This window comes from Rattus rattus, chromosome 3, assembly GCF_011064425.1.
Source record: "Rattus rattus isolate New Zealand chromosome 3, Rrattus_CSIRO_v1, whole genome shotgun sequence".
NCBI classification, from domain to species: Eukaryota; Metazoa; Chordata; class Mammalia; order Rodentia; family Muridae; genus Rattus; species Rattus rattus.
The window spans coordinates 45903420-45928547 of record NC_046156.1 but is presented as its reverse complement, the minus strand read 5'-3'; the positions used below and the strand labels follow the sequence as shown (position 1 = coordinate 45928547).

Sequence of the window (25128 nt, the reverse complement as noted above, 5' to 3'; positions counted from 1 at the left end):
CTTGACATATTAGATTACCTGGGAAAAGTCTTAATAAAGCACTATCTAGACTATGTTGGTATGAGCACATAACATAGTCTTGACTGTTCACCGATGTAATATCCAACCAATTGTGGGTAGCACCATTGCTTAGGAAAGGGGACCGTGAAGAACGTACAAAAGGAAAAGCTAGCTTACACTAGGCAAGCTATAGCTTTATTCTCTCTGCTCTTGACTGTGGATATTACACTTTAGATTCATGCCTTGACTTCTCTACAATAATGAACTTTAAATTGAAAAGCAAATAATTCCCTTCTTCTTCACTAAGTCACTTTTTGTCAGGGTATTTGTCCCAGCCACAAAAATGAAACTAGAACAACACCTAAATGGGATAACACAAAACAGGAAGCATGTTCCTGAATTAGGTTGAAGAAATTAACATATATAAGAAATATTACCATATTCCGTGGTCAAGCAATTGTATATAATAAGTGACCTGATTCACTAACTTTCCCTGGTAAAAACTCATTGACTTATATGATAGCACAGAAAATTAACCATGGAATTTAAAATAGAGAAAATATTTGTCCAGGAAACAAAACTATTTGAGAAATGTTTCATTTAAATAAAGTAAAAAAATACTTAATCTGGATAAATGATAGAAGGTAGACCAAACATTTCTAGAAAACAAAATGAAAGAAAACAAAGCCACTGCTCCAAAAGGATACGACAAGAAAGGATACGCTTGTATGACAGTGCTACAGCAGTATTTACGCAGGAATGCTTCTAAGGAAGAACAGCAGAATGTGGTTTATTTTTTTCTAATCTTTAGCAACAGATTTATAAACAATTTACTAAAATACAGACTGAAATTCTTCATTTTTTATCTGTATAGCATTTTGAGACATCTGAGTCTCTTGACAGTAAACTTAAATATTCCAAGAAATTTACAAAGATTAAATGGTAAGCAAATATTTCTATTTTAATAGGCTTTTTCCAGCTAAATAGCAATTTTGACTAATGATTTTCGTGTTCTTCAGACTCTAAGAGTAGAATAACTAAAAGTAAGTTATCTCTAACTATCCTCCACCTCTCAAATATTCAGAAACTATTCTTTTGTCTGATTTTTTTCTAAGTAACAAGTTAATAATTTAAAATATTATTCAATTCCACTATTTAAAATCATTCATTCACTTAAGTACCGAAACTACCTGTTTTAAACAAAATACTTCAGAATCATATTTTGTAAAATGTTAATAATATATGGGATGAAATACACAGTACTTTAGTAACTGTTTGCTTCAGTTCTGAAAATGTGCACCTTGGACAAAACACCCCAGTGTTACCCTGTGATCTCAATGACTGTACGACTGGTCAGGTGCCAGGATACGCAGCCAGCTCTGGCTTGCCAGATACTGTTCCTTGCAATACTTGCAATTACTGCATGACAAATCCCTTACTGACAGGATAAATGGGATTACTGGTCACCCACCTCAGAATTACTGATTCAGAAACTCTTGAAGGGAAGGGTCAGCAATCTGTTTTTATCAAGTTCTCCAAGTGATTACAACACAGATTAGATATTAAAAACATCATTGTGCAGAAAACATAAAATAATGACCAATATTCTTTATAAAATCCTCAAAAATTGTTACACACAAGCTTACTTTAAGCTAGTTATAATTTTGACATTAATGAGAATGAATAGTATACAGAAATTTTCTTAAACTCATAAAATATCTGAATTAGTAACCTGTATTATTTTTATATTTCCTTACATTTACTCCAAGAAAATGTCTTATCACTGAATGTCTTATCCACACTTACCTTTATTGTCTGTATCACTTCCGTTTTCCTTCTTTAGAATCATGTTTTGGTCTAGCAGATCGAGCAAACTGCTAATATATTAACATTAAGGCCTCCATAATGAACAGATAAGTGATCTTTTAAAAAGATAATCAAGGTCTAATATGCAAGAATTAATAATATCCAGAACTAATATCTAATATAGAAGTCTTAAAAATTATTTTCACTAACTCTCACATGATTTTCACAATTTGAAAAAAATAGAAACTATCTGTCTTTCCTTATACCTGTTACTTTTCTCATCCATACCTTTGCATTTCTAATCTAAAACCTGAATTTATTACTACAAGAGAGTTATGCAATGATCTATCTTGGTCACTGAAATACCAAAGTAAAGATGTGAGTTTATTAAACTACACTGGAATCTCTTCTAGTGACTCCAAGTACATTTCTAGATAGTATGCCTTGAATTTAACATAAGGAAATAATTTAGAGCTGAATAAATGTATAAACTTAGCTGGACGTCACTTTACATTGCTAAAGTTACATTACTTTCAAATATTGATTAAGTTTGTCATCTGAGCTAAGGCATGTTTAACTGTTAAGTAACAAGCCAAGCTTGAACAACTGTTGATACTGTAGGTGGTAAAAAGCATAGAGTTTTAGGATGGACTGGTTTAAAGGATACAACCACCATGGGCTTCCCGAATAGAACATAGCCATTAGCTTCTTTCAAGGCTTTGGCTGCTGCTTTTTCATTTGGAAGTCCTACAAAAGCTTGTCCCTTCATGCGTCCTTCTTTCATTAAGCGAATATCAAACCTAGAAGTAAAAAAAAGTAAAAATAGAGTAATTCTGATTTAAAGCTCATCAATTTTAAAATCATGTATCAAAAGCCCTAACAAGCCAAAATTTTGCTATTTCAAAGTAACACCAGAAGTATTCAACATTAGAATTAGATATCTGAAAATTCTATTTTGTATTGGTCTTAACAAGTAACAATTTATGTCATGATTAAAATTTTAAGATTATACCACTAGCAGAGATATAAGTAAAATCTTACTTTGTTCTTTTAGCAAGCTAAAATTGTGTTTGTTCCTCTGTTTGCTTCAGGTTTTTTGGTTTTGTTTTTGATTTTCTCTGTGTAGCCCTGGCTGTCCAGGATCTCACTTTGTAAATCAGACCTGCCTCTGCCTTTTCACTGCTGGGATTCAAGGCTTGTATAATCACTGCCCAGCAAAATTTTTAGTTATCGTTTTTATACATACCTTATAATGAGTGCAATACTATACTCAAGTGATTTAAAAATACATACATAAATAGAAGGCTAAAAGGAACCAAGTAATAGATTTACATAATTGGCTTTATATTATTATAAACATTTACAGACATTTTAGAGTAGGGGACTTATCAAATATTCAAAGCCAACATTTTATTAATGGTACCTAGAGAGAGAATGACTCTTCCAAGCATAGGGCCTAAGTCACATGTTATTCCTAGTTTAATTCTCCCAATATCTTATTATTTATTCTACAATATATTTATATATAAACATTTTTGAAAGGAACCTTTTTAAGGGTTATTTATAAAAAAATTGTAAGTTACAATGAAAATACGATCAAATATTAAAAACTAAAAAATAGAAAACAGATACTATCAAATGATAAGGTTAAGTAACAGCTCAACTGAAAAAGTGCTTGCTTTGATCACAAAAGGACCCTTTAAACACTCATTTAAAAAATAAAAAAAAAAGAAACAAAAGCAAAGAAAAAAAAGGAGCCAGGCATGGTTGATATGCTCATAATTACAAAACTAGAGCAACAAAAACATATGGCCCCTGACTTACTGGCAAGAACTTGCCAACTATTAGACCAATAAAAACCTTTTCTCAAACAAAGGAGCATAACAAATGCAAAAAAAGAAGGGTGTATGATGAACACATACTGGTGTACACCACAGAGTAATGACCCACCTATATGTTGTGTATGTCATACACATATACACAAACGCATACACACACACATGTGCAGAAACCAAGTAAATATGAAGTGAATTTTTTTTTAAAGTATAGTTACTAGTTTCAGAGATAACAATCATTTCAGAATCTATAACCTTTGCCTAAATGGAATTTTCCTTCATCTCAAATTGTAAATATGAGCAAAGTAATACTGAAAATATAACCTTTACAGTATATACCTTGTATGTAGTTGTACATGCGAACAAAATTATATCCAAAAAGACACAAGGCAGGTAAGATGGTAAAAGTATTGGTTTTACTTAAAATTAAAATAATATTACACGGCCAAAGTCACTAGTTAGAAATGCAAATCCGTGAGGCCTGAGACAACTAGAAAACCTATCTGGAGATGGGCCAAGAAAACCATTTAACCAAGATCTCCAAGTAGTTCTCAGGCAATGTAAATGTTGAGTACTAATGCTTAAGTGTCAAAGGCTTTGGGACAAAACTTACTAGGAAAGATGGATTTATAAATAAGGATTTAAAAGAATATAATCAGAAACATTTCTTAATATACACTTTATATCACTTTCATAGTAGGAAAAATTGAACTAGCAAATATGATCTAATTTGAATTGTTAAAAATTTTATTTGCTCATTGATATACAATTTGTCTATCACTTCTAAAAGGACTTTTGTGTAAGAGAACAGATGACTTACCATGGAGGTTTGAGCACTAAAGAGGAAATCAGGCATGACAAGACATGATGAATTTGTAACAGATAAGATACAATGAGATTGGAACTACTACTTACATGATCCGCTGTGTTTCTGAAGAGAAGTCAACATATCTCCCAAAGATAAATTTAAGGTCCTAGAATTAGAAATTTAAAAAAAGAAAAGAAAAAAAGAGAGAGAGAAATCAGAAAACAAACCAGTGGGACAAGGAAAGAAGAAAATCAAATCTCACCTCACCTTTTCCTGAACGTGTCTAGCTAAATTCTTGACATAAATTCTGCAGTTTGGCTCACCAGGTTCATAACTTCTGAAAACTGAAAGAGTTTCCATTTCTTTTTAAAAACAAAACAAGACAAAAATATAAAATTAAAATCATTTTAGTAATTCTTTAAGCAAAATCCTAACAGTCTATTGTAACTGCTAAAATGGCAAAAATAAGCTTTATAGAAATGTTAACAGCAGACAATTCTTTGAGAAGAGTCACTTTATCATAAATATGTGATAACCACTTATATAATTATTCTGCTAGATCAAGAGGGGAACTGGGGGTAGAAGTATAGGGTATAGTATAGGGAGGGGTAGGGAGGATAGCTGGATGTCCATGAGAATGAATGGAAATTTTCAACTGATGGGGGCGGGGGAGGGGAACTCCAGGAAGAGATGGAAAGCCAGGATAGAGAAAGGGTCCAAGAATCAATGAGACTCACGCATTGGCAATATGGACTAGGGAGGCTGCCTCCTATGGCCAGGCAGAAATCCTAGTAGAGCAACAGGAATACCAACCTACCCACAAAACTTTCCACCCAAAACTTATCCTGTCTACAAGAAATGCAGGGATTGGGATGGAAAAGAGACTGTAGGAATGGCCAGCCAAAACCCAACACAACTTGAGACCCATCCCATGGACAAGCACCAATCTCCGACACTATTAACGATACTGTTATGCTTGCAGATAGGAGCCTAGCTTGTCTGTCCTCTGAAAGGTCCCACTCAGCAGCTGACTCAGACATAGGCAGATACCCACAGCCAAAGAGTGGACGGAGCTTGTGAACTCTTACGGAATAACAGGAAGAAGGATTGCAGCCTCTAAGGAGAAAGGAACTCCACAGGGAGACCAACAGAATCAACAAACCTGGACTCTAGGGGTTATAAGAGACTGAACCACCAATCAAAGGACATACATGGGCTAGAGCTAGCCTCACGTACATGTCAGCAGATGAGCAGTTTGATCTCCAAACAACTGAATGGGAACTATCTCAAAAAGCTGTAGCCTGTATATGGGGTATGTTCTTCTAGCTGGGCTGCCTTGTCTGGTCTCAGTGGGAGAGGAGGTGCCTAGCCTCCCAGAGACTTGAAATGCTAGAATGGGAGGAGACACAGGAGGATTGTGTGAGGGGGTGAATTGGAAGAGGGCAGTGAATGGGATGGAAAGTGAATGAATGAATGAATGAATGAGTGAGTAAATAAAATGCATTCCCAAATCATTAGCCACTTTCATATTCAAATGTAGGAATGATGCACTCAAAATCAATAGACAACGTCTCTAAAGTCCTTTATAGTTCCTCCTATTTACTGCCAGAAATCTGCTTTGGGAAACTAGATTTTATATGTGAAGATATTAATTGGAGGCTGATTCCCATTATTGTGGAGAAAGGTATTTGTAACACAATGAAAAATAACTAATTTTTTCTATAAATATTGAAATTAAAAAAAATCATTTAGTGGTGTGTTAGTTTGAACCCGTATGTTTGAATACTTGGTCCCCATTTGTTAGAATTGTTTGAGAAGGATTAGGAGTTATGACCTTGGACAAAGTATATCACTGAGCAGCCTTGGAGGTTTCAAAAGACTTGACCCATTCCTAGTGTGCTCTCCCTTCTTACAGATTATGGATCAAGATATGAGCTCTCAGTTATTCCTGCCATGAGGTCTTTGCTCTGTCACCATAGATTCTAATGCTCTGAAAACATGAGCCCAATTAAGTGACTCTTTCATTTGTTGGCTAGGTCCTGATACTTTGTCATATAGAAAATGATTAAAATTTTATATAACTTTTTCTAAAGTTAAATAAAGAATAATGTTGAGATATAATATCCTAAATTCAGATTTCTATTCACTAAAATTTAATAGTCACCTTGCATCTATTTTAGATTATATGATAATGATTTGTCAACTTAAGTAATTCCAAACTCATGGAACTTACTGATTACCCAATATTGACTGTACTACATGGTAAGGAACTTCCCCAGTGTAAGATATGAGTTTCTAAGAAAGAAGTGTCAACAAACTAACTGGAGATATTAACATGTCTATCTTAATGGAAATGACCCATAAAAATTCCTCACTTCAAAAAGCATGAAGAATGGAAATAAGACACAAAATGTAAGATGAATTATGTATTGGTTTATGTCATTACATTACCTTCTCTGGAAATACGACCCTTTTCCAACTCTCTTCGAGAAATAAACTGTGAGGGCATTTCATCAGAGTCCTCTTTAATCTCTTCTGTGATGTTCACATTAGGTTTGGGGAAGAGTTTTCCAAATCCTGTATTTGAATCATCAAGGCCAGTGTCTGGTGAATCTAAGAGTTTAACATTAATATCAGTCATTAAAAAAGAAAAACAAAACAAATGAAAATAGCTCTTGCTTCAAAACATAACTTAGATTTCTGTCCCCATTTTATATTCACTAAAGTACCATTTGGTCATTTTTAGTGTTTATTGTTGTCTCAGAACAGAAACAGGACCATCTTTCCTATAAATGTCTGAAGAATAGTGTTGTATAGTTTTGCGGGCCAAGGCTTTGACTATTCAGTTCTGTTACTGCAGCACAAAGGCAGCTACAGACAAAAGCTAAGGTGCCAAATGCTTGTTCTGTAGTGCTAGTTAGGGGGCAAATAGGAAAGAAAATGCATTAAGTTTTAGCATCTTCAGTTTGATGTATCAACAGGAATCTGAAGAAAATATTCCATGTTAGATAAGACTATGTATATTGGTATATAGCAATTGATTGTTTAACCTTCCCATTCTTAAAACAGTAACAAAACAAGTTAAAATAAACGTACAATTATTGGAATTATAAAATTAGTAATACTATAAATCAAAGTCATTCAAGATAATCTACAAAGAGAACTGCATAATACTTTATCACAATACTTAAAATAATCTTACTCCCTTCAACATAAATTAAGACTTGTGTCAAGGATGTTAAGCTGAAATGAACAAAACAGTTCTATTTACCTTGACACCACTCCAAGAAAAGTAAGTAGTAATGTTCATCCCTCATGGACAATTATTTCATACTTAGGAAATTAGCTATTTTTTAAGTTAACTTTTTACTTTAAATAGCAACATTAAATTGCAAAAATATGATGAAATCCTCTAAAAAGCAAACTCTGGGATGACAGACTACCTTCCATAAACATAAAATATTTTATTCAAAGAACCATGAAACTGTATCCCATAGATATGATAAATTTATTAATAGTAAAAATATATTAACATATAGTGACTAGCCATGTAATGAGAAAAGAAAGTAGAAATAAAGCTAATGCAAAGGGCAAAAAAAAAAAAAAAAACAAAAAATTAAAAGATAACTTATTAAAAAAAAAAAAAAAAGTTCACTTATTACATTACACAATCCTTATTAGAACTCTTTATTTACAAAAGCAATCAAACAAGTACCTAGAAATATATTCTAGTATTTACACTAACAAATTAAAAAAGAACTGATGCTAGGTGGAGACTGCTCAGTGGTTACAAGTGCTTGTTCCAGAACCATGCAGACTACAGCTTGGATCCATGCAACCATATCCTTGCTAATACCAAAGGCAATACAGAGAAGGATCTTACTCATCCCAGTACACCAAAAATGAGAACCTGTTGAAAGTGATAGAAGAGGGCACCAGATGCCTTTTTCTGGCCTCAGAGTACAACCCCATACATGAGCATATACTTATACAGACCAGCATACACACTCAGATAACATAAATCTTTACTTTAAGAAGAACTTCCAAGTCTAAGAGCTACAATTAGTGATACGATTATACTATGGACTATAACAGCAATAAAGGGTTTATATGGGTTTTGTTCTAAACCAATAAGCTATTCTTACTAGCCTGTAAACTCTGAAGGCTGTCAATATAACTTGTTATGTAATAAACCCTAGCAAGAAATAAAAATGCTTTTATATATGCAAGATGAAGTATTTTAAATTTGGAATGCCTCCTACGTGTCCTTATATTAAAGTCTTGTATCTCTGGGATGGCAATAATGTGAGGTGGGTTAACACTTTAACAGAAAGGTCCAGTGGGAAGTCTTCTCATATGATCTTGGAGTTTTGGGATACCTCTTAATACCTCAAACTGTCTTTGCTTCCTGGATATTTTGAAGTAGTCAGTTTTCTCTTTCACAGGCCCCAAAGTAAAAGGGCTAACCTTCTAAAACTATGACCCAAATATATCCTTTTTCAAAGCTATATATGTTATTCTGTTACAAACATAAATCTCAGATCATAAAGGCTAGAATAACATTAACAAAGACTATTACAAATTAGTCATATTTGAAGAAAAAAAGAATATAGAATAGTAACTTTTTAAATTTTTACTATATGTATTTTGCAATTAAATTTCAAATAGTATCTATTAATTCTGAAACATATATTTAAAGGATGTCACTGTGGGGCTAGATGGCTCAATAGTTTAAAGCAAATACAGCTCTTGCAAAGGGTCAGACTCTATTCCCAGTATGCTATGCAGGTGGCTCACAAGCCTTGTAACACTTGCTCCAGGAGTCTCGTGCCCTATTCTGGCCTCAGCAGGCAACTGCACTCAGCAGGCACCCATCTTCACTCAACCATCCATCTGCCTTCAAAAACACTCACACATGTAATTAAAAAATAAAAATACATCTTTTTAAGTGAAGAATACCACTGTTACTAACAAATTAGGAGTTTCAATAAGCATTAGAATATTTTACTCCTTTGAGTTTTAGGTAAAATGTATGTGCACATGTGTGCACACATGCGTGTGCATGTGTGTGCATGTGTGTTTGTGTGTGTGTAAACTGACAACTCCAGGATAGTATCAAGGCTTATTTCCTTAAGATAATACAATTGTGTTAATAAAATGATAGAATATCTTAAGAATCAGAAAATGAATAGTTGTTAATATAAGAAATACTATTATTATAAGCATTTAAATCAGCAAAACTCCTAAATATCATGTATACATGACCACCAGCAAAAAATAACAAGAAGTCAGAAATGTTGGTGCATACCCTTGATTTTAGCACTGGGGAAAGGAGGACCATATGTGTTTAATACAGTTTTGGGACAGAGGATCCTATCTCAAAATATCAGAAAATAAAAAGCAACAATGACAATCTTTCCATTTAACCTAAGTTTTATTTAGGTAACAGCTAAAAATGGACTATCTTTGATATTAAGATTCACCTAGCCATATAATTTACTTTAATTTTTGAAAAATAAATTTTTTCACACTTTAGTCTTATTTAACCTGGGTTGTCTTCCAACTACTAGCCAAGTATGTACCTGAATTTCTGAGTCTCCTGCCTTCCGTTACGAGGCACTGGATTTACAAGTCTGCCTTAGCATACTCAGTTTATGAAGTCCTGGGGGGCACCCAGAGCTCCATACATGTTCTCTACCAGCTGAGTTACACTCTCAGTCTGTAACTGCATACTTTAAATAAAGCTGACAAACACTTAGATAAAATTTATATGAGCATAAAAAAATTGTTACAATATAAAATAACTAAAATGTTCTTACCAGAATTTTTTTCCTCATTATTTTGTTCTGTCTCCAAATCTTTGTTTAATGCTGCAGGCATGTTGGTCGATATATTGAATTCGATTTTTTTATTACCTACATGTTGTGGTTGGTCAAATACATCCGAAGGTAACAGCACAGGATGCAAACTAATATTTACAAACAATCACAATGTAAGTTTATAATTTAAAATAAAATTCTAAGACCATTATTTCATATTTTCTTTAATTTAAAAGGCTGCCACTATGGAACATTCTCTGTATTTTAGGCACTACATATACTGACTAGACTTAGTAGGTCAAAAACCTTAACAGTTTAGCAATGGTACTATTAAACACCTAATTTATAGATGAGGAAAGTAGAGGTTAAAGGAGGTTCAAAGTTTAAAGTCATTTTGTAAATGAAAAACTTAGGACTTAATCTACTGATTTTAGACAGCAGGGGTACACTTGTTCAGTCAGTATAAACAGTATTTTTATTTGTTGACATTTATTTTACATGTGTGGTGGAGTACATGATTAACTCAGAAGACAAACTGTGGATAACAAGTCTTTCCTTCCACCCTGTGGATATTTAGGATCAAAATCAAGACATCACCCTTGGTTTCCAGAAACTTTACCCACAAAACTATCTTACCAGTCAATTTGACTCAGGCTTAAACTCACTGTACGCTGCAGAGAATCACTTTGAACTTGTAATCATTCTGCATTCCTCTCCCAAGTGCTATGATTACAGGTATACACCACATCATCTGGCAGTGTTTTAATACAGTTTATATTATATACTGTGACACCAGCGGCCAACTTAGTAGTCATTAGCTACATGTAATTAGTGAATTTCTGTAAGTGCTCAATAACATCTTCATACAGATTGCATGATGAAATAGTATTTTGAGTTTAACTAATGAAATAATTATCGTTGTTGTTAACTTGCTCATTTTTACTGTGTAATGTGGCCACTAAAATCCATCGCTTACAATCTCTCTGCTGCTCAGGACAGCTAAGGGATTAAAAGCATAGGACTGTAATGTCAAGACAGAAGAGGGTAAGCTGTTATAATTTATACATCAGATTCTTTCTATTAAAATGCAATTTGTTACATTTTAATGTAACAGAAAAGTTAAGTGAAATTAAAATTACAATCACTAGTAAGAAGTACTAAATATGTCTAATCAGCAAAATGATGTTAAAGAGCGATGAAAGCTGAGTGTTGTCAAATGTGGCTAAACAAAGAGAATTGAGAGAACTTACTAGTTTGGCAAATAATAACCCAGAGGTCACCAAGGTAAACTACCAACTGACACATAGAAGAATAATCTGAGTTAGGCAAATGCGGCACAAACAGACAACCTTCATTTCATAAGTATAAACAACATCACCTTTGGGAAGCTGGTGAAGGTAGAGTTAACATGTCCTTTATTTTCTGCTTTTTTCTCACGTGGCGTGGCTTTACTGTTTTGGGTATTTTGGGCTGAAAATTTGCTAGCTCCATCAGTTTGTTCATTCTATGTTAAGGAAAATAAGCAAGAATTGACATTCTAGAATATGGCTTATCCCTCTAATACAAAATATGTATTTAAAACTAGTAAGAACTTTAAGACCAACAATAAACATTATCAGTTTGACCAAATTCACTTTCTAAATTAACCTAGACCATTTAAATCCTATTTTTAAAAAATTCACCTAATTATGTTATCAATTTTTTTTTAAAAATCTCATTATGAATTATTAGCTAGCCAAATAAAATGATATACAACTGAACAGGAGATACAAAATATATTGTATTATTTTGGGGTTTTATTTTAATTACTAAACAGTACAAAGTATTTCTTTGAACAGAACATTTATTCTTACATATTTTTATTTGTGCAATACATACTTGTTCTGGACATACTTATTGCTAATAAAACGTTAGATGAACAAAGTGGCTACTTAAGGAAAAAAATTCCAAATACTAAAGTTGCTTTCAACTGGTATCTAATGTGCAACTTTCCTCCATTATGGTTCTGAACAGTTAATGTTTATAATGAATCCTGTGAAGGTATTTTGGTATCTTTCACAGAGGAGCAATTAAAATTAACTAGCAATTGAAATAACTCTTTTAGGATTTCATTTGTAAAACTTGAAAATTAAATAAATATACAAACACCAAAAAATAGAGAGGGGGTGTGGCTAAAAAGCTAGGCGCTTTTTTTTAGCATCACTAGACCATTTGAAATGTAATAACCAGCAATAAAACCAAAGTGTGAAAAACACAAAACATAAGTATACCTTTAGTAAAATATGATACATGTAACGAATGTGAAAGTTATAACAAGAAGTTGGGATATAAGTGCTATAATTAGGACATGAACTATCTTTCCATGCCCTATTTTTTGAAAAGCTTGATTACAAGGAAGGCAGAACCTGGTGAGCACCTTGGGTTACATAGAAGAGACTGTGGGAACAAGATTTCTTCATTTGCCTTTTGGTTTTATAGCTGTAAAATGAGTAGTTTGTGCTGTGATATGATTTGTCACATGGACTATCCACAGACCTAACAAAATGGGGACATAGCAGGTACCCTCCCAATCATAAACCAAAATACACTTTTTATTATTATAAGTTAATCCCCAAGCACTTCAGTATAACAACTGGCTACTTTATATCTCATTTGTGAGCCTATGTGTCCAATGACTAAAATTTTCAGGACACTCTTTATATTCATATCTACAAAACACTTTATAAACACAACAGGCCACTGTAAAGAAACAATCCAATTTCAAAAAAAATAAATTTCTTTTAAAGAAAAAAACAATTTTGGAGCTAGAAAAAATTTATAAGCAAATAACAAATAAAGAACCATAAGCAATGAAGTTCTAATATACTCTGTAATACAAAGATTATCAATTTAAAAATTGCTTTACCCAAAAAATTTTCTGAAGATCTATATTTTCAGTATCCACTGAGCTATTGTATATCCTTAAGATCATAGGGAGTTTGAAATGCATTTTAATGCACTCTGAATTTTGAATAATTATATGTGAAATATAGGAAGAACACACTTTTTCCACATCCTTATTCCTAGAACAAAAATGAGTATGTTGGATTGCAAACCTCTGTCGGTCCTCCTCATCACTGCTTTCGTATTCTGATTCTTTACTAGATAAATCCTCATCCTCATCTGGTAAGGGAGGCTCCTCGGGCGGTTGAGGTGATGTAGGTGGAAGGGGTGCATGCAACTGCACATAGTCCTCATACTATGGAAAAGAACAAAACAGCACCATGGAAACCAATGACATGCACAGAATAGACAAACTATCTTGTATGAATTCTTGATTTTCATCAACAGAATCTCATTCCACATTAACGCTTGATTCTCATTTTTCTCTTATAAACTCAGTGTACCGTCAGGGGACATGTGTGAGGGCAGACCGCTAGACGACAACAGTGCTGTTTTCTAACTACACAATACTTGCAAATATACCTTGCATTTCAACATGTAAATCGGCTCAGGCAACAAGAGTCTAAAAGTCTGTACGTGATCCTCCCTTTTTTATCTGATCTGCACATGGACAGGCACATAGTGAAGACAACTTGGACCTTAAGAATGAAACACCCCTCCTTCCCTGTTCTATGAAATGGAGCAGCTATGACAAAGTCTACCTTACTGTATTAACACTATCTAATATTACCTTAAGAAATTACTAAGCAATAAGTCTACGGTGGTGTTACGATAAAAAATTAGGAAGCTAATAGTTCATATAACAGAATAGTAGCCAACACCTAAGAAAACTCCTTTGTATTTGTATTTTAAAAGCCAAACTAATTTTGCACTAATATTATTTATAAATATATACAGTATCATGGTGAAATAATTTCAAGAGCAGACAATCTACTATATAAATTATTGACAGACTTTTTGTAAATTTATTTATCCTTACCAAGTAAAGTTAGATATATGTGAATTAAAGCCACAGCACTGGAATATTTAGATAACTCAAATAAATGTATCTTACATTTATAGGATAATATATTTGGCCCCAAAGGACAAAAAGCTGGAAGAAATTTTGGCTTTATTAAGAAAGCATCTCCTTTCCATCTGACTCTCTTCCACTTTCACTCCTCAGCTTTGCTATTAGTTGTTTACTATACAAAGCTGTTACAAACTTTGTAAACATAGTCTTATGGGAAAAAAAAATAAGTGCTCAGGGAACAAAACTATGGCTCCTGAAAATTCTAAGAATTTTTTACCATAGGAGGTCGTGCAGTAATCGGTCCAAACGGTGTGGGCAAATTCATTTTATTCATAAGATGAAGCACCTTAAAATATAAAATATTTAAAAGTCACATGGAATTAATGTCATGATTAACACATATATAACATAATGTGGTTAACATAATCAGTGATTTATTGAGCAAAACAAAAGTCCGTCTCTGACCTTAATAGCTCTTAAACTAACCTTAATCCTAGATTGTCATTTCTACAAATATTGATTTTAATGCCTATTACTAGAGAATAATGTCTTTGCAATGTGAAACCTACTGAAAATGTTCTCACATAGTTAACTGTCCCTCTTTACTATGAGGTTATGAAACAAAGAAAATGCATACCACTTATCTTTATAGTTCAGAGAAGTAACATTCTGTTAAGTTTTTCAAACATTTGCTAATGAACATACCTTATCTTTTCTTTGAGGATTACTGAAAGTCAATACTACATTGAAGTAACAGCTGTATTATATTACATTTCCTAATGTAGACCCCTATTAGTATCCATTTACAAAGTATTTATGAAGCTTTTATTACTTGACAGTAATATGTAACAGTTCATTTCATTTAATACATTACATAGAACATTGGCTATCTGGAATGAGTTGTTTCGAATGTTATAAATACATATGAATATCAGCACAGTATCTAAGGAATCAAATTATAAACTTCATACTAAAAGTGAAAGTTGATTCTGCATACCTGGACATAGAATTTAGGGACACTTGCCAGAGCATTTACTATATTTGCAAGGATTGTGCTTGAAGGTGGTGGATACATGTATTTGAGGCACGAATTTAGAGGAAAAGTCAGTCTACAAAAACAAAATGAATTAAGGTACATGTTTATTGCATTTTAGTAATTCCATACCCATAACTCATTTTAGATAATCTATTAACACAGAAAATTGACAATATAACTTATTAGTCATATATTTATGTTATTACTTAATATTCCTATTACCTTAAGGAATACAAAAGCATTTTTAACACAGTTCACTTATATCCTTGAACACTTTAACAGACATATCTTTATTAAATTCAGTGAAAAAAACCTCATACCTCAAAACATTTATTCAATACATTAAATTACACATGCATATTAAAAAAACATGGCAACAAAGTAAAAAAAAAAAATAACAAAAACACAAACCCGTGGTTTGGTGCAATTCCATTTTCTACTGTTAAGATGTCAGGCTCTTTCTTCTCTTTATCATTTTCCACAGTGTCATCCAACCTAGAACATACAAAATCACAGATGATCTGATATTTGAAAAAAATGAGAAACTGTATACAGAAAATAAAAATCTTCTCAAACATGACATTATGAAAACAATTTTATTAGGGAAACAGAAGACTTTAAGGACTTGTCACACAAGTACTGCTAAGGAGGAGAACCATAAACTACTTAGTCCTGACACTTAGGAACATGACAATTCCAAACGATCACGACAGACTAAAACACACCTTACACCATAAGGGTTTTAGGGTACTTTTTTATGTGTCTCCCCACAAAATTCCAGACTTGCAGAGCCTTACCTCTTTCATCCTCATCTGTGAAGTTTCTGACTATAGTAAGATTGGATCTTACATTAAAAGGGCTAGCATGCTGTAATTCAGTCAAGTACCTGGATAATGAACATAGTTTGCCTATTACACTTTGAGGTCAGTTAGTGTTAAAAAAAATTGTTCTTTAATTTTTTCATTTTCTCTTTTACTGAAAATGATTTTCTTTCTTACATATTATATCCTCATTTTAGTTTCCCCTCCTTTTACTTCCAATTTCTCTCTACCTCCCCTCCTTTCTGGATCCTTCTGTTTCTCATACTTAAAGAACAGGCTTCCAAAAGATAACAACCAAACATGACAAAATAAAATATAGTAAGATGAAGCAAAAACCTTTATACTTAAGTTGGACACAGAAACCCAAGTGGAGGAAGAGAGTAGCAAGAAGACTCAGACATACCCTTTTTCTCAGTCAGGAGTCCTAGAAAAATACCAAGTTAATAGCTACAATATATACACAGAGGACCTGGTGCAGACCCATGTAGGCCTGCCTGTGTCTGCTTCTTCAGTTTCTGTATACACCTTGTTCAGTCAACTCAAAAGGCTTTTTTCTCCTGGTATCCTCTATCTTCCCCTTGGCTCTGAAAACTCTTTTTGCCTCCTCTTCCTTGGAAATCTCCTAAGCTCTGAGGAGAGGGATTTGATGAGACGAGGGACAGGAAGGGACTAGAGTATGGGAATCAGGCTGTAGAGAAGATGGAATGGAGTCAGAGTTGGGGGAGAAAACAGCTAGACTTGGAGGCACTTGAGAGGTGCCTAGCAAAATGGCAACTTCCTGGAATGTATGAGGGCAATCCTAATGTAGTGCCTACTAATCGGAGACATGGATCTCAACTTGCCATCTCTTGTTGCCAGTCAAGGCTTCCGGTGGCAGGATGAGGTTACACCCAATTGAATTGCTGGCCACGGGAATCTCATGGCAATTCCCAAAACATCCCAGGCTGTTGCTAAGATGAAGGATTAGTCTTAACAAAATGGCAGTGGGGTCTCACTGCCAAGAACAAAACCCACTGAACAAGGAGGGAAAAGTCAAGCTGATGCCTACATGGAGCCTTTACCCCTACATTCTAGTGTCTTTAGTGTGGGAAGATACTCAGCAGGATACCGAAAGAGATGTGGACACAAACCCAACCACAAAACCTTTGACCTACAATCTGTCCTGCCTGAAAAATATGCTACAGCAGTGGTGGCACAGAACCTGTCGGAGTAGCCAATCAGTGTCTGACTGACTTAAGGTCTACTCCACAAGAGGGAACCCATGCCTGACACTGCTTGGGTAACCAAGAACCAAAGACTAGATAGCCCAGACACCTAGGAAAAAAACAATTATTACTGGTCTAAAAAAAGGATCACTAAAATGACTCCTAATGATATTCTGCTAGTCTCATACAACAGTGGCTTACTCAGCCATCATCAGAGAGCTTCCTCCTAAAGCAGATTCGAACAGGTACATAGACCCACAGAGTCTAAATGTGAGAACACCATCAAAGAAGCTGTAATTTTCTACTTGTTATTATCTCTAATAGAGCGTTATTACTATAGGTTGAAATCTGAAATGCTATGAAATCTGAAACTGAGGCAACAGACAGTACTAATTAGAAAATTCTTTTGGTAACTTCAAGTAAAAGATCACAAAACATAGACACACTGAAAATATTACAGAAATTACCTTCAGGAAATGTATATAAGACAGATAGGAAACAAATGAATTTCATGTTTAGGCTTGGGATAACACTTCAAAGACAATGAATTGTGTATTAGTGAATATTCCAAATGAAGTACTATTTCCCCCATGCTCTCTGGACAGTGGTTAATTAGCCTGCAGTTGCCCTTCTACCACATGCGGAATGCCATCCACCCCACTTCTTTTTCACTAAACATGTTAAATTTTAAAGCCTCAGTTGTCAGCACAACTAGAAGCAAAACTACTGCTTTACTTTTTAAATATACTAGAGAAACATTTTATTATGCTTTCAACATATTTTCTTTTGTCATTTTTGTCCTATTTTCATTGAAACACACGCATACGCACTCACGCACACGCACACACACACACACCACTCTTATTTCAAAATGGTAAGAAAGTCTGAATGTCTACACACCTTTTCTTTTTCTCTGTGTTTGAGGTGGGACATGGCGAATGAACTCGATCTTGCTCTTTTGCAAATTCAACAACTAAAGTATGACCTAAAAGTTTCAGCTGATGGAGTCTTGTCAACGCCTTTAGGTACAAGAATATAAAGTATAATATAAAAAAACAGAACAAAAACAAAAACACTTGTTATTCAGCTTAAAAGATAATTTATGCTTTTTTACTAAATTTCCTTAGTTATGTCTTATTTCAAGCTATTTTACCATTATTACTCTCCAAAATGAAAACTAACTTACTCCAACTCTCTGTTAATTTGCTTGAACCTCACAAAACAAAAATAATAAACCTTATGGTTACCAATAAATTCTAACCTTAAAAATCTCAAGTGACCCTTACTGACACCAGACAATTATATATCACACTGTTGGCCTAAATTGTGCTAATCTCTACGAGAAAAGTTTTATGTTTTCCTGATATGTAGCATCCCAGTCTCTTCTTCCATTCCCTTATAATACCTTACTTTCTTCTTTGAGACAAGTGAGGAGACTAAATGTGAACTGTGTACTTCCAACCCTTAGCATTTGCATCTGTATGTCCCACTGTACCATCTGTTATCACAAATTAACAGTCTGTATATTTATCTAGTTTAGACTTATTTACTAAACCCCATCTTTTATCTTCTCAAGTCTTCTTTCGCTATCCTCTAAGGCAGTAGTTCTTCCTAATGCTGAAATATTTTAATAGAGTTCCTCATGTTATAATGACCCCAAACATAAAAGTATCTTGTTACTATTTTATAACCATAATTTTGCTACTGTTATGAATCAAAAGTAAATATCTGATATGCAAGCTATCTGATACTGGATCCCCAAAGTGTTTGTAACCCACAGATTGAGAAGCACAGCTCTAGACATATAAAGAAAGGAATTATGTTTTATAGCTTATTCAAGTTATTATTCCCTAATAATATAAAATCATTCAGTCAATTACAGTCCAAAATATGGATGCAAACAAGTTTAATATCTCTTATCTGAAATGGCTGGTATCTGAATTCAGATATTTACATCTTTTCATGTTTTATATTTTTGCAATCATAGTCAAATACCATGGAGATAATATCTAAGTCTAAACATGGCATTCACATGTGTCATACATGACACACTTAGACTGAAGATCATTTATATGTTTAATGTATGCAATTGACTGTGATCTGCTAACTGAAATAAGTTATGGTATTCCTCCCTCATGAAGATTTGAGTTATTTCTACTATTTGCCTGTTTTAAGAAAAGTCTGTAAGCTGGGTATAGTGGCACATTTAGTCCAAAACTCAGAAGGCAGCGGTGGAGACTGCGGCAAGGTAGATAGATCTCTGTGAGTTCAATGGAAAGCCTGGTCTACACAGTGAGCTCCAGGGCAGTCGGGATGATATTATGGGACTGTTTCAGAAGTGAGCCCTGATTAACCCTGACTAGTAAGACTATGCTCACTTCTCAGGATGTCTCATGACAAAAATCTCTGAATTATTTTTTGTATCAAGATAACATGTTTTTCATTTTTGCAATTCATTTTTCTTTCTTTTTTTAAAACAAGCCAAATTTTCTCTTGGTTAATTTTCCTTTGGCCCACCATAGCTATTTCCATACTAGGAAACTTTGCTCAGTTCTAGAGAATATCTTGAAATGTTTAGCGTTTCCGTAGAAGTACTCCATCGACACCTCAACATTAACAGATAACACAGGAATTCATTACATGCCTGTGCAAAGACTCTCATATTCATTTCTCATTTAAGCTATTCAGCCTAAAGATCTGAACTAGGAATGGAAAGGAAAGCTTAGCTGGTAGAGGTGTTTGCTGCCAAGACTGAACCATATACTGTGGAAGGAGAAACCAATTACTGCCCTCTAACCTCCACATGTGTGAAAGTGGCAGACAAGAAATTTGGGGGAAAAAAAACCAAAAACACTTTCTGAAATATTTTTTGTTCTCAAATCTTTTATCACTAAGATCTATAAACTTTACTCTTGTATTACTGGGATTGGACGTAGGACCTTGAGAATTCTATGCAATACTCCACTAAATTATTTCTGTAAAACAAGATTCCAAGGCATGCATGTACTTCTCTCCCTTGATTTTCTTACTGTCCTTTTCAGATTGATATTGCCTCTGCCTCTAAAACAGCTAGTCTATCTATAATTTTTCTCTACTTCACATCCAATACGTAAATATGAGCCCTATCATACATTTTTCATCAGTCTGAGCATATTTTAGCCTTCTCAATACTATCAGGTTCTTTTAGGACACCTATGAAATCAAATTAATACCTCTCTTCCTCTTAAATACAGTCTCACTTTTTCAGTTCTATTTCTACCACTGCCTCTTAGCTTCTGCCTGCTTTATCACATTTCATGGCCAATTCTATTGTTTGTTAAATATGAAAGTACAATTTCTTCTTGTTTTCTTCTCAAAATTTGATGACTCATTTGAGGCCTAATTCAAAAGTGATAGCTTTTACAAATGATTTATTTGGTTTATACCTTTTAAAACTAATAAAGTTTGTGAACCATAATCACCAGAGGTTTATCTAATATTCTTCAGAATTTCTTTTAAAATTATACTTGAAGTCATCCTTGTCTTACTTAATAATCTATGGTTCTCAAGTCTCAGTATCTAAACACTAGACAAGCTCTGATTATCTATGAAGCCAATTGTGTCCTTTTGGAAAGTCTCTTAGAACACAAATCATTTTGGTTTTAGAAATGACAATTTATTATTACTTCCCACTTTTTTCCTAAAATTGGGTAAGAAATCTCTGAAAGCTTTAATAATAAAGAAAAAGACATACCTTTATAGCTGCTTTTTCATTAGGGAAAGTAGCAAATGCTGTATGTTTCTGAAATAAAATCAAGGCACATATTATTTTCAATATGATTCAAGTGTCTAATAAAATATAACATTTAACAATTTTGATATAGTAATAAAAGTATAGGTAAAGACAGGATGGAAATTTTAGACTATTGAAGTGATTACTAGTTTCATCTAGTGGTTCTGAATCTTCTAGAGTCAGACTTGTTGGACCTGAAAGCTCGTAATCCTTGCCTTTGAACATAAATGAACATGGACAAACATAATATATTTTATAGCAGCAAAGAGTTCGACAGACCACAACTTAAAAAAATTTCTACTCTTGGGAGCTAGAGAGATGGGTCAGTGATAAGAGTCAGTAGGTCTCTTTCCAAGGACCTCATTGGGGTCCCAATATCCATGCCCAGCAATTTCATAACCAACCACCTATAACTCCAGCTCTAGACCTCTCTAGCCTCCAAGGGCACCTATACCCTTGTACCCCCCTAAATATACACAAGTGTACATAATTAAAAGTAAAGTAAAGCTTAAAGCATCTTCTCTTTCCAAAAAAGATCAATCTTAAAATATGTATACATATGGAATACCTTTTTCATTACACTCAAACACCTTAAATGTTCATTCTATACAAGATAATTTAAAAGTATTTACTAACTGTGAAATTACCCCTCAAGTTGCATTCTCTTTTTACTTTATTTTTATAGTTTGTTTCAGTAGTAAGTCCAATTTCTCATTTAAATCCTATTTTTAAAAACATCATGAATAAGTGAGTGAATTATATTACTGGTAAGTTTGAGTTGTTTACTAGAAGTCTAATTATGTCCAATATGATCCAAGGTGATCTTAGTATATTTAGATTGAGTAAATGAATACTCTTTTGGAAACAGGTCTTTCTTCTTTTTCAGTAAAGCTAAACTGTTGACTATACAATTAAGAGTGCCCTGAAACTTTAAGCCCACTGAAGTCTGGTTCCTTTACAGGCTAACATCTTGTACACTATACTTATATAATCGTTATCTTTGTGACCAGAAAAATCAAACATTCTCGAAAAGAAAAAAAAATAGTAACAACTGAGCATCCCACAAGGACTTTCAACTCGAAAAGTACCGTTCCCTGAAAGCTTACTTCAGAAAATGTTTATGATTTGTCAAAAATCTATTAAGTCTATTACACTCAATTTTTTGCTATCATGTCTATCCTGCTGTCAGGATCTTCGAAAGAAGAAAAAACCCCACAAAACCAAAAAACTTGCATACATCTGTAAGAATCTAAAGGAAATTACCTCCAAGTTAGGCTCATTTTGAATTCGAGGAGGGTGGGTGCGCAAACCGTCCCTCTGCAACTCAGTCTCTATCTGCTCTTGGTGCAACTCAAAGCTTACTTGCCCCGGTAGGCAAGCTGCGCACGCGCAGACAGCCGGCCTCTTCCCGGTTCTCACGGTCCCAGTGGCCCGCCCCGCCCCCCGCTAGCTGCGCACGCTTACCAGGCGTCCCTTATCTGACAGGACGCGCACGGACTGCGCCCCGAAGTACTTCAGTAAGTCCTCCTTCTCTTCAGCCGTCAGCTCCGCCGGCAGGTGCCGGACGAGGAGGGTGCGGTCGCCTCGGGGCGGAGAGAGCGAAGCGGAACCTGGGCCGCCTCGCGACAGCGGCATCGACGGCTCGGGCACCGCCATCTTCCGCGCAGAACCAGCCGGAGACAGTCCTTCCGCACAAGCTTCCGGCCAAACTCCCGCAGTCACGGAGCCTGAGCCGAAGTCATTTTCCGCTTCGCGCTAAGCATTCTGGACGTACGGAAATCCCGCGTGAGTTGATCTCGCGAGAATGGCCTTCCGGAGAACAGCGCTTCTGTTCGCGGATTGCCGCAGAGAGAGCGCTTGGAGCCGCGCTTTAAATTTGAGGAGACGTTGGTTGTAATAACATAAAGACTGAAATGTTAAAAGGCTAGAAATCTAATCGAGGAACGTCAGTCATGTGAAACAAAGAGGCTGTAGCTTCAGGGACCAAGTACTGAAGGAACCTTGTAAGAGTGTTGCTCGCCGCGATCTTAATCCAGATTTTCAGAAAGTGAATCTGGCTGGTGAAATGGAGAACTCTCGGGAAATGTAAAGTGTGTTCCTAGCATTTAGGAGTGGTGAAACACTAAGGTATTCAGCATAAGATTAGACACTACAGGCAAGAGAACACGCCGTCATCAGTCGGCATATACAGGCTGAAAGTTCTTGGCACTGTTTATTAAACAGAATTGGCTACTTCGTGAATAAATACCTAAAAATGTGTAGGCATACTTATACATGTATGTAAGTTCTCTTCTAACCGCCTCACGAGTGAGGGTACTGTCGTATATTAAGTCACATTGCTAATCAATAGGTGAGATCTGATCCCTTACACCTAAATTAGAGTCTACACTGTTGTGGTTGAGATTAAGCTAGGGTGGTCCGAAATAATATCCCTTACAAATTAGTCAAAATACGTATGTGCAATCCATAGAACTAGGGTGTCTTTTACTTCTCTTCTAATTTGCTCGATGGATATGAGCCAGTTAGTACACAATACATCAAAGTTCCACTTTGAGGAATCATTGGATGGGGAGAAAAATCAGAATATTGAGTGACTACATACAGACCTTGTGAACCTTAGAGGTTTGTAGGGAACCTTGATCATATGAACAAAAACACTTGAAAGACTGTTGAAGGAATAGTTAAATTTTACATTTGAAAACCTCACTTTGGCTGGGCATGGTGGTACATACCTTTCATCTCAGCTCTCAAGATGCAGAGACAGATAAATCTCAGTAGCTTTGAGGCCAGCATGGTCTAAACTGAGTTCCAGAACAACAAAAGTTATATAAAGACACAAAGGAAAGGAAGAAAGAAGAAGTGGGGAGTACACAGAGGAAATCTAGTTCCATTTCACAAATTTTTAGTTCCCAAGTATCAGACAATAAAACATTTAATATGCCCCACCAGTACAATATTATTTTATGGGAGCAAATGTCAAATATAAACTCTTAAGAAAGTACATCAACTGTTGATGTCTTGGTCAATAAGTTTATTGTCTTTATTTATAAAAAGCTTAATAGAAATTTGCTTTAGATCTCAGCAGCTCATTTCTGAGCTCTGGCCTTCTTTTAAGCAACCCAATATTTCTTCTGCCACATTTTTACCCATGATGTGCTTCTTGTGTACTTCAGCGTTGAACTCTTTTCTTTCAAAATCAAACCCAGGGAATTCTTTGGTACTATGAGGGGATAGACAAGCCTCCGTTCACAGCTCCCTTCAGGGCACCAAAAACCTTATTGGCAGTTATAGTTTGGGCAAGACCTGCATCCAAATAGCAAGTGCTGACACCAGACATTGATAGTCATGTCAATGTTTTCCACATTGTATTCATCTCTAGTCACCTCCCCCTGGCCTTCACAGAGCTTGCCCATTCCAAACCTATTGAAAAGCCTGTGGGCTAGCAGCAGGCCAGTATAATAGGCTACAGCATAATTTGTCAGGCCAACTTTGACCTGTATTTTGACAGTTCGCATAGATAACACTGTGCAGCCTATCCTATCCCCTCTTTGCAGGTATACACAATCAAGCAGTTACACGAACTGTCTTACATTTGGGCATCTTGTGCTTATTTTTGTTGTTGATCCTCAATCATTTCTGAGGATAGTAGTTATTTTTACATTCTTGTAGCTTTCTAAATCTCACTTGGTATCTCTAAAAGTAAGCTTTATTCTTGACAACTTTCCCAAATCCCATTCTGTGGAACAGAAATCCAAAACCACAGATCTGCAGACTTGGAAGCACTGGCCGGAGGGCAGGGCAAGTCTTGTATGCCCATCTTAATTTTTCACCTAACTAATATGTTCATGTGATTTTTGATCTAGAAATTATTTTCAACTAACAGGAAAAAAAATGGGTTCTGTGTTTTAGTAGCTGAGGGTTTGTATTGGTTAGGCCTAATGAAACTACCTCAAAAAGTACTCCTGAAAAAGTACTCAGTTTTCTAATGATCTAATTTAGTTCCCTTTCTTGCCCTTTCCCTTGGGTTACATATTCATTTTGATTTCTGCTTTGATTAAGCAATCTTCTAGG

At 34.8% G+C, this 25128-nt stretch overlaps 1 protein-coding gene and 1 pseudogene across 1 annotated transcript; both read right to left on the bottom strand.

Moving 5' to 3' along the window:
* Rnpc3 (RNA binding region (RNP1, RRM) containing 3) lies at positions 1–23035 on the bottom strand. The gene is made up of 14 exons (XM_032897446.1): positions 22522–23035; positions 21019–21066; positions 18186–18304; positions 15671–15754; positions 15221–15332; positions 14501–14569; positions 13364–13506; positions 11647–11772; positions 10269–10417; positions 6901–7062; positions 4717–4811; positions 4557–4615; positions 2474–2606; positions 1–1877 (listed from the first exon to the last, which is right to left on the bottom strand). Exons 1-14 carry the CDS (start codon positions 22711–22713, stop codon positions 1821–1823), a joined length of 1548 nt encoding a protein of 515 aa, XP_032753337.1. The 5' UTR covers positions 22714–23035; the 3' UTR covers positions 1–1820.
* Positions 23036–24135: 1100 nt separating this feature from the next.
* Positions 24136–24798, bottom strand: LOC116895763 (annotated as a pseudogene).
* Positions 24799–25128: the final 330 nt, after the last annotated feature.

Excerpts from the sequence above, each read along its gene's own strand:
- Rnpc3 (XM_032897446.1), bottom strand. The coding sequence starts at position 22,713 with ATGGCGGTGCCCGAGCCGTCGATGCCGCTGTCGCGAGGCGGCCCAGGT. Across the intron at positions 14,570-15,220 it reads TCCCTAAATTCTATGTCCAG|GTGCTTCATCTTATGAATAA; the intron begins GTATGCAGAATC and ends TTATATTTTAAG. Across the intron at positions 13,507-14,500 it reads TTACTGCACGACCTCCTATG|TATGAGGACTATGTGCAGTT; the intron begins GTAAAAAATTCT and ends TCTTTTCCATAG.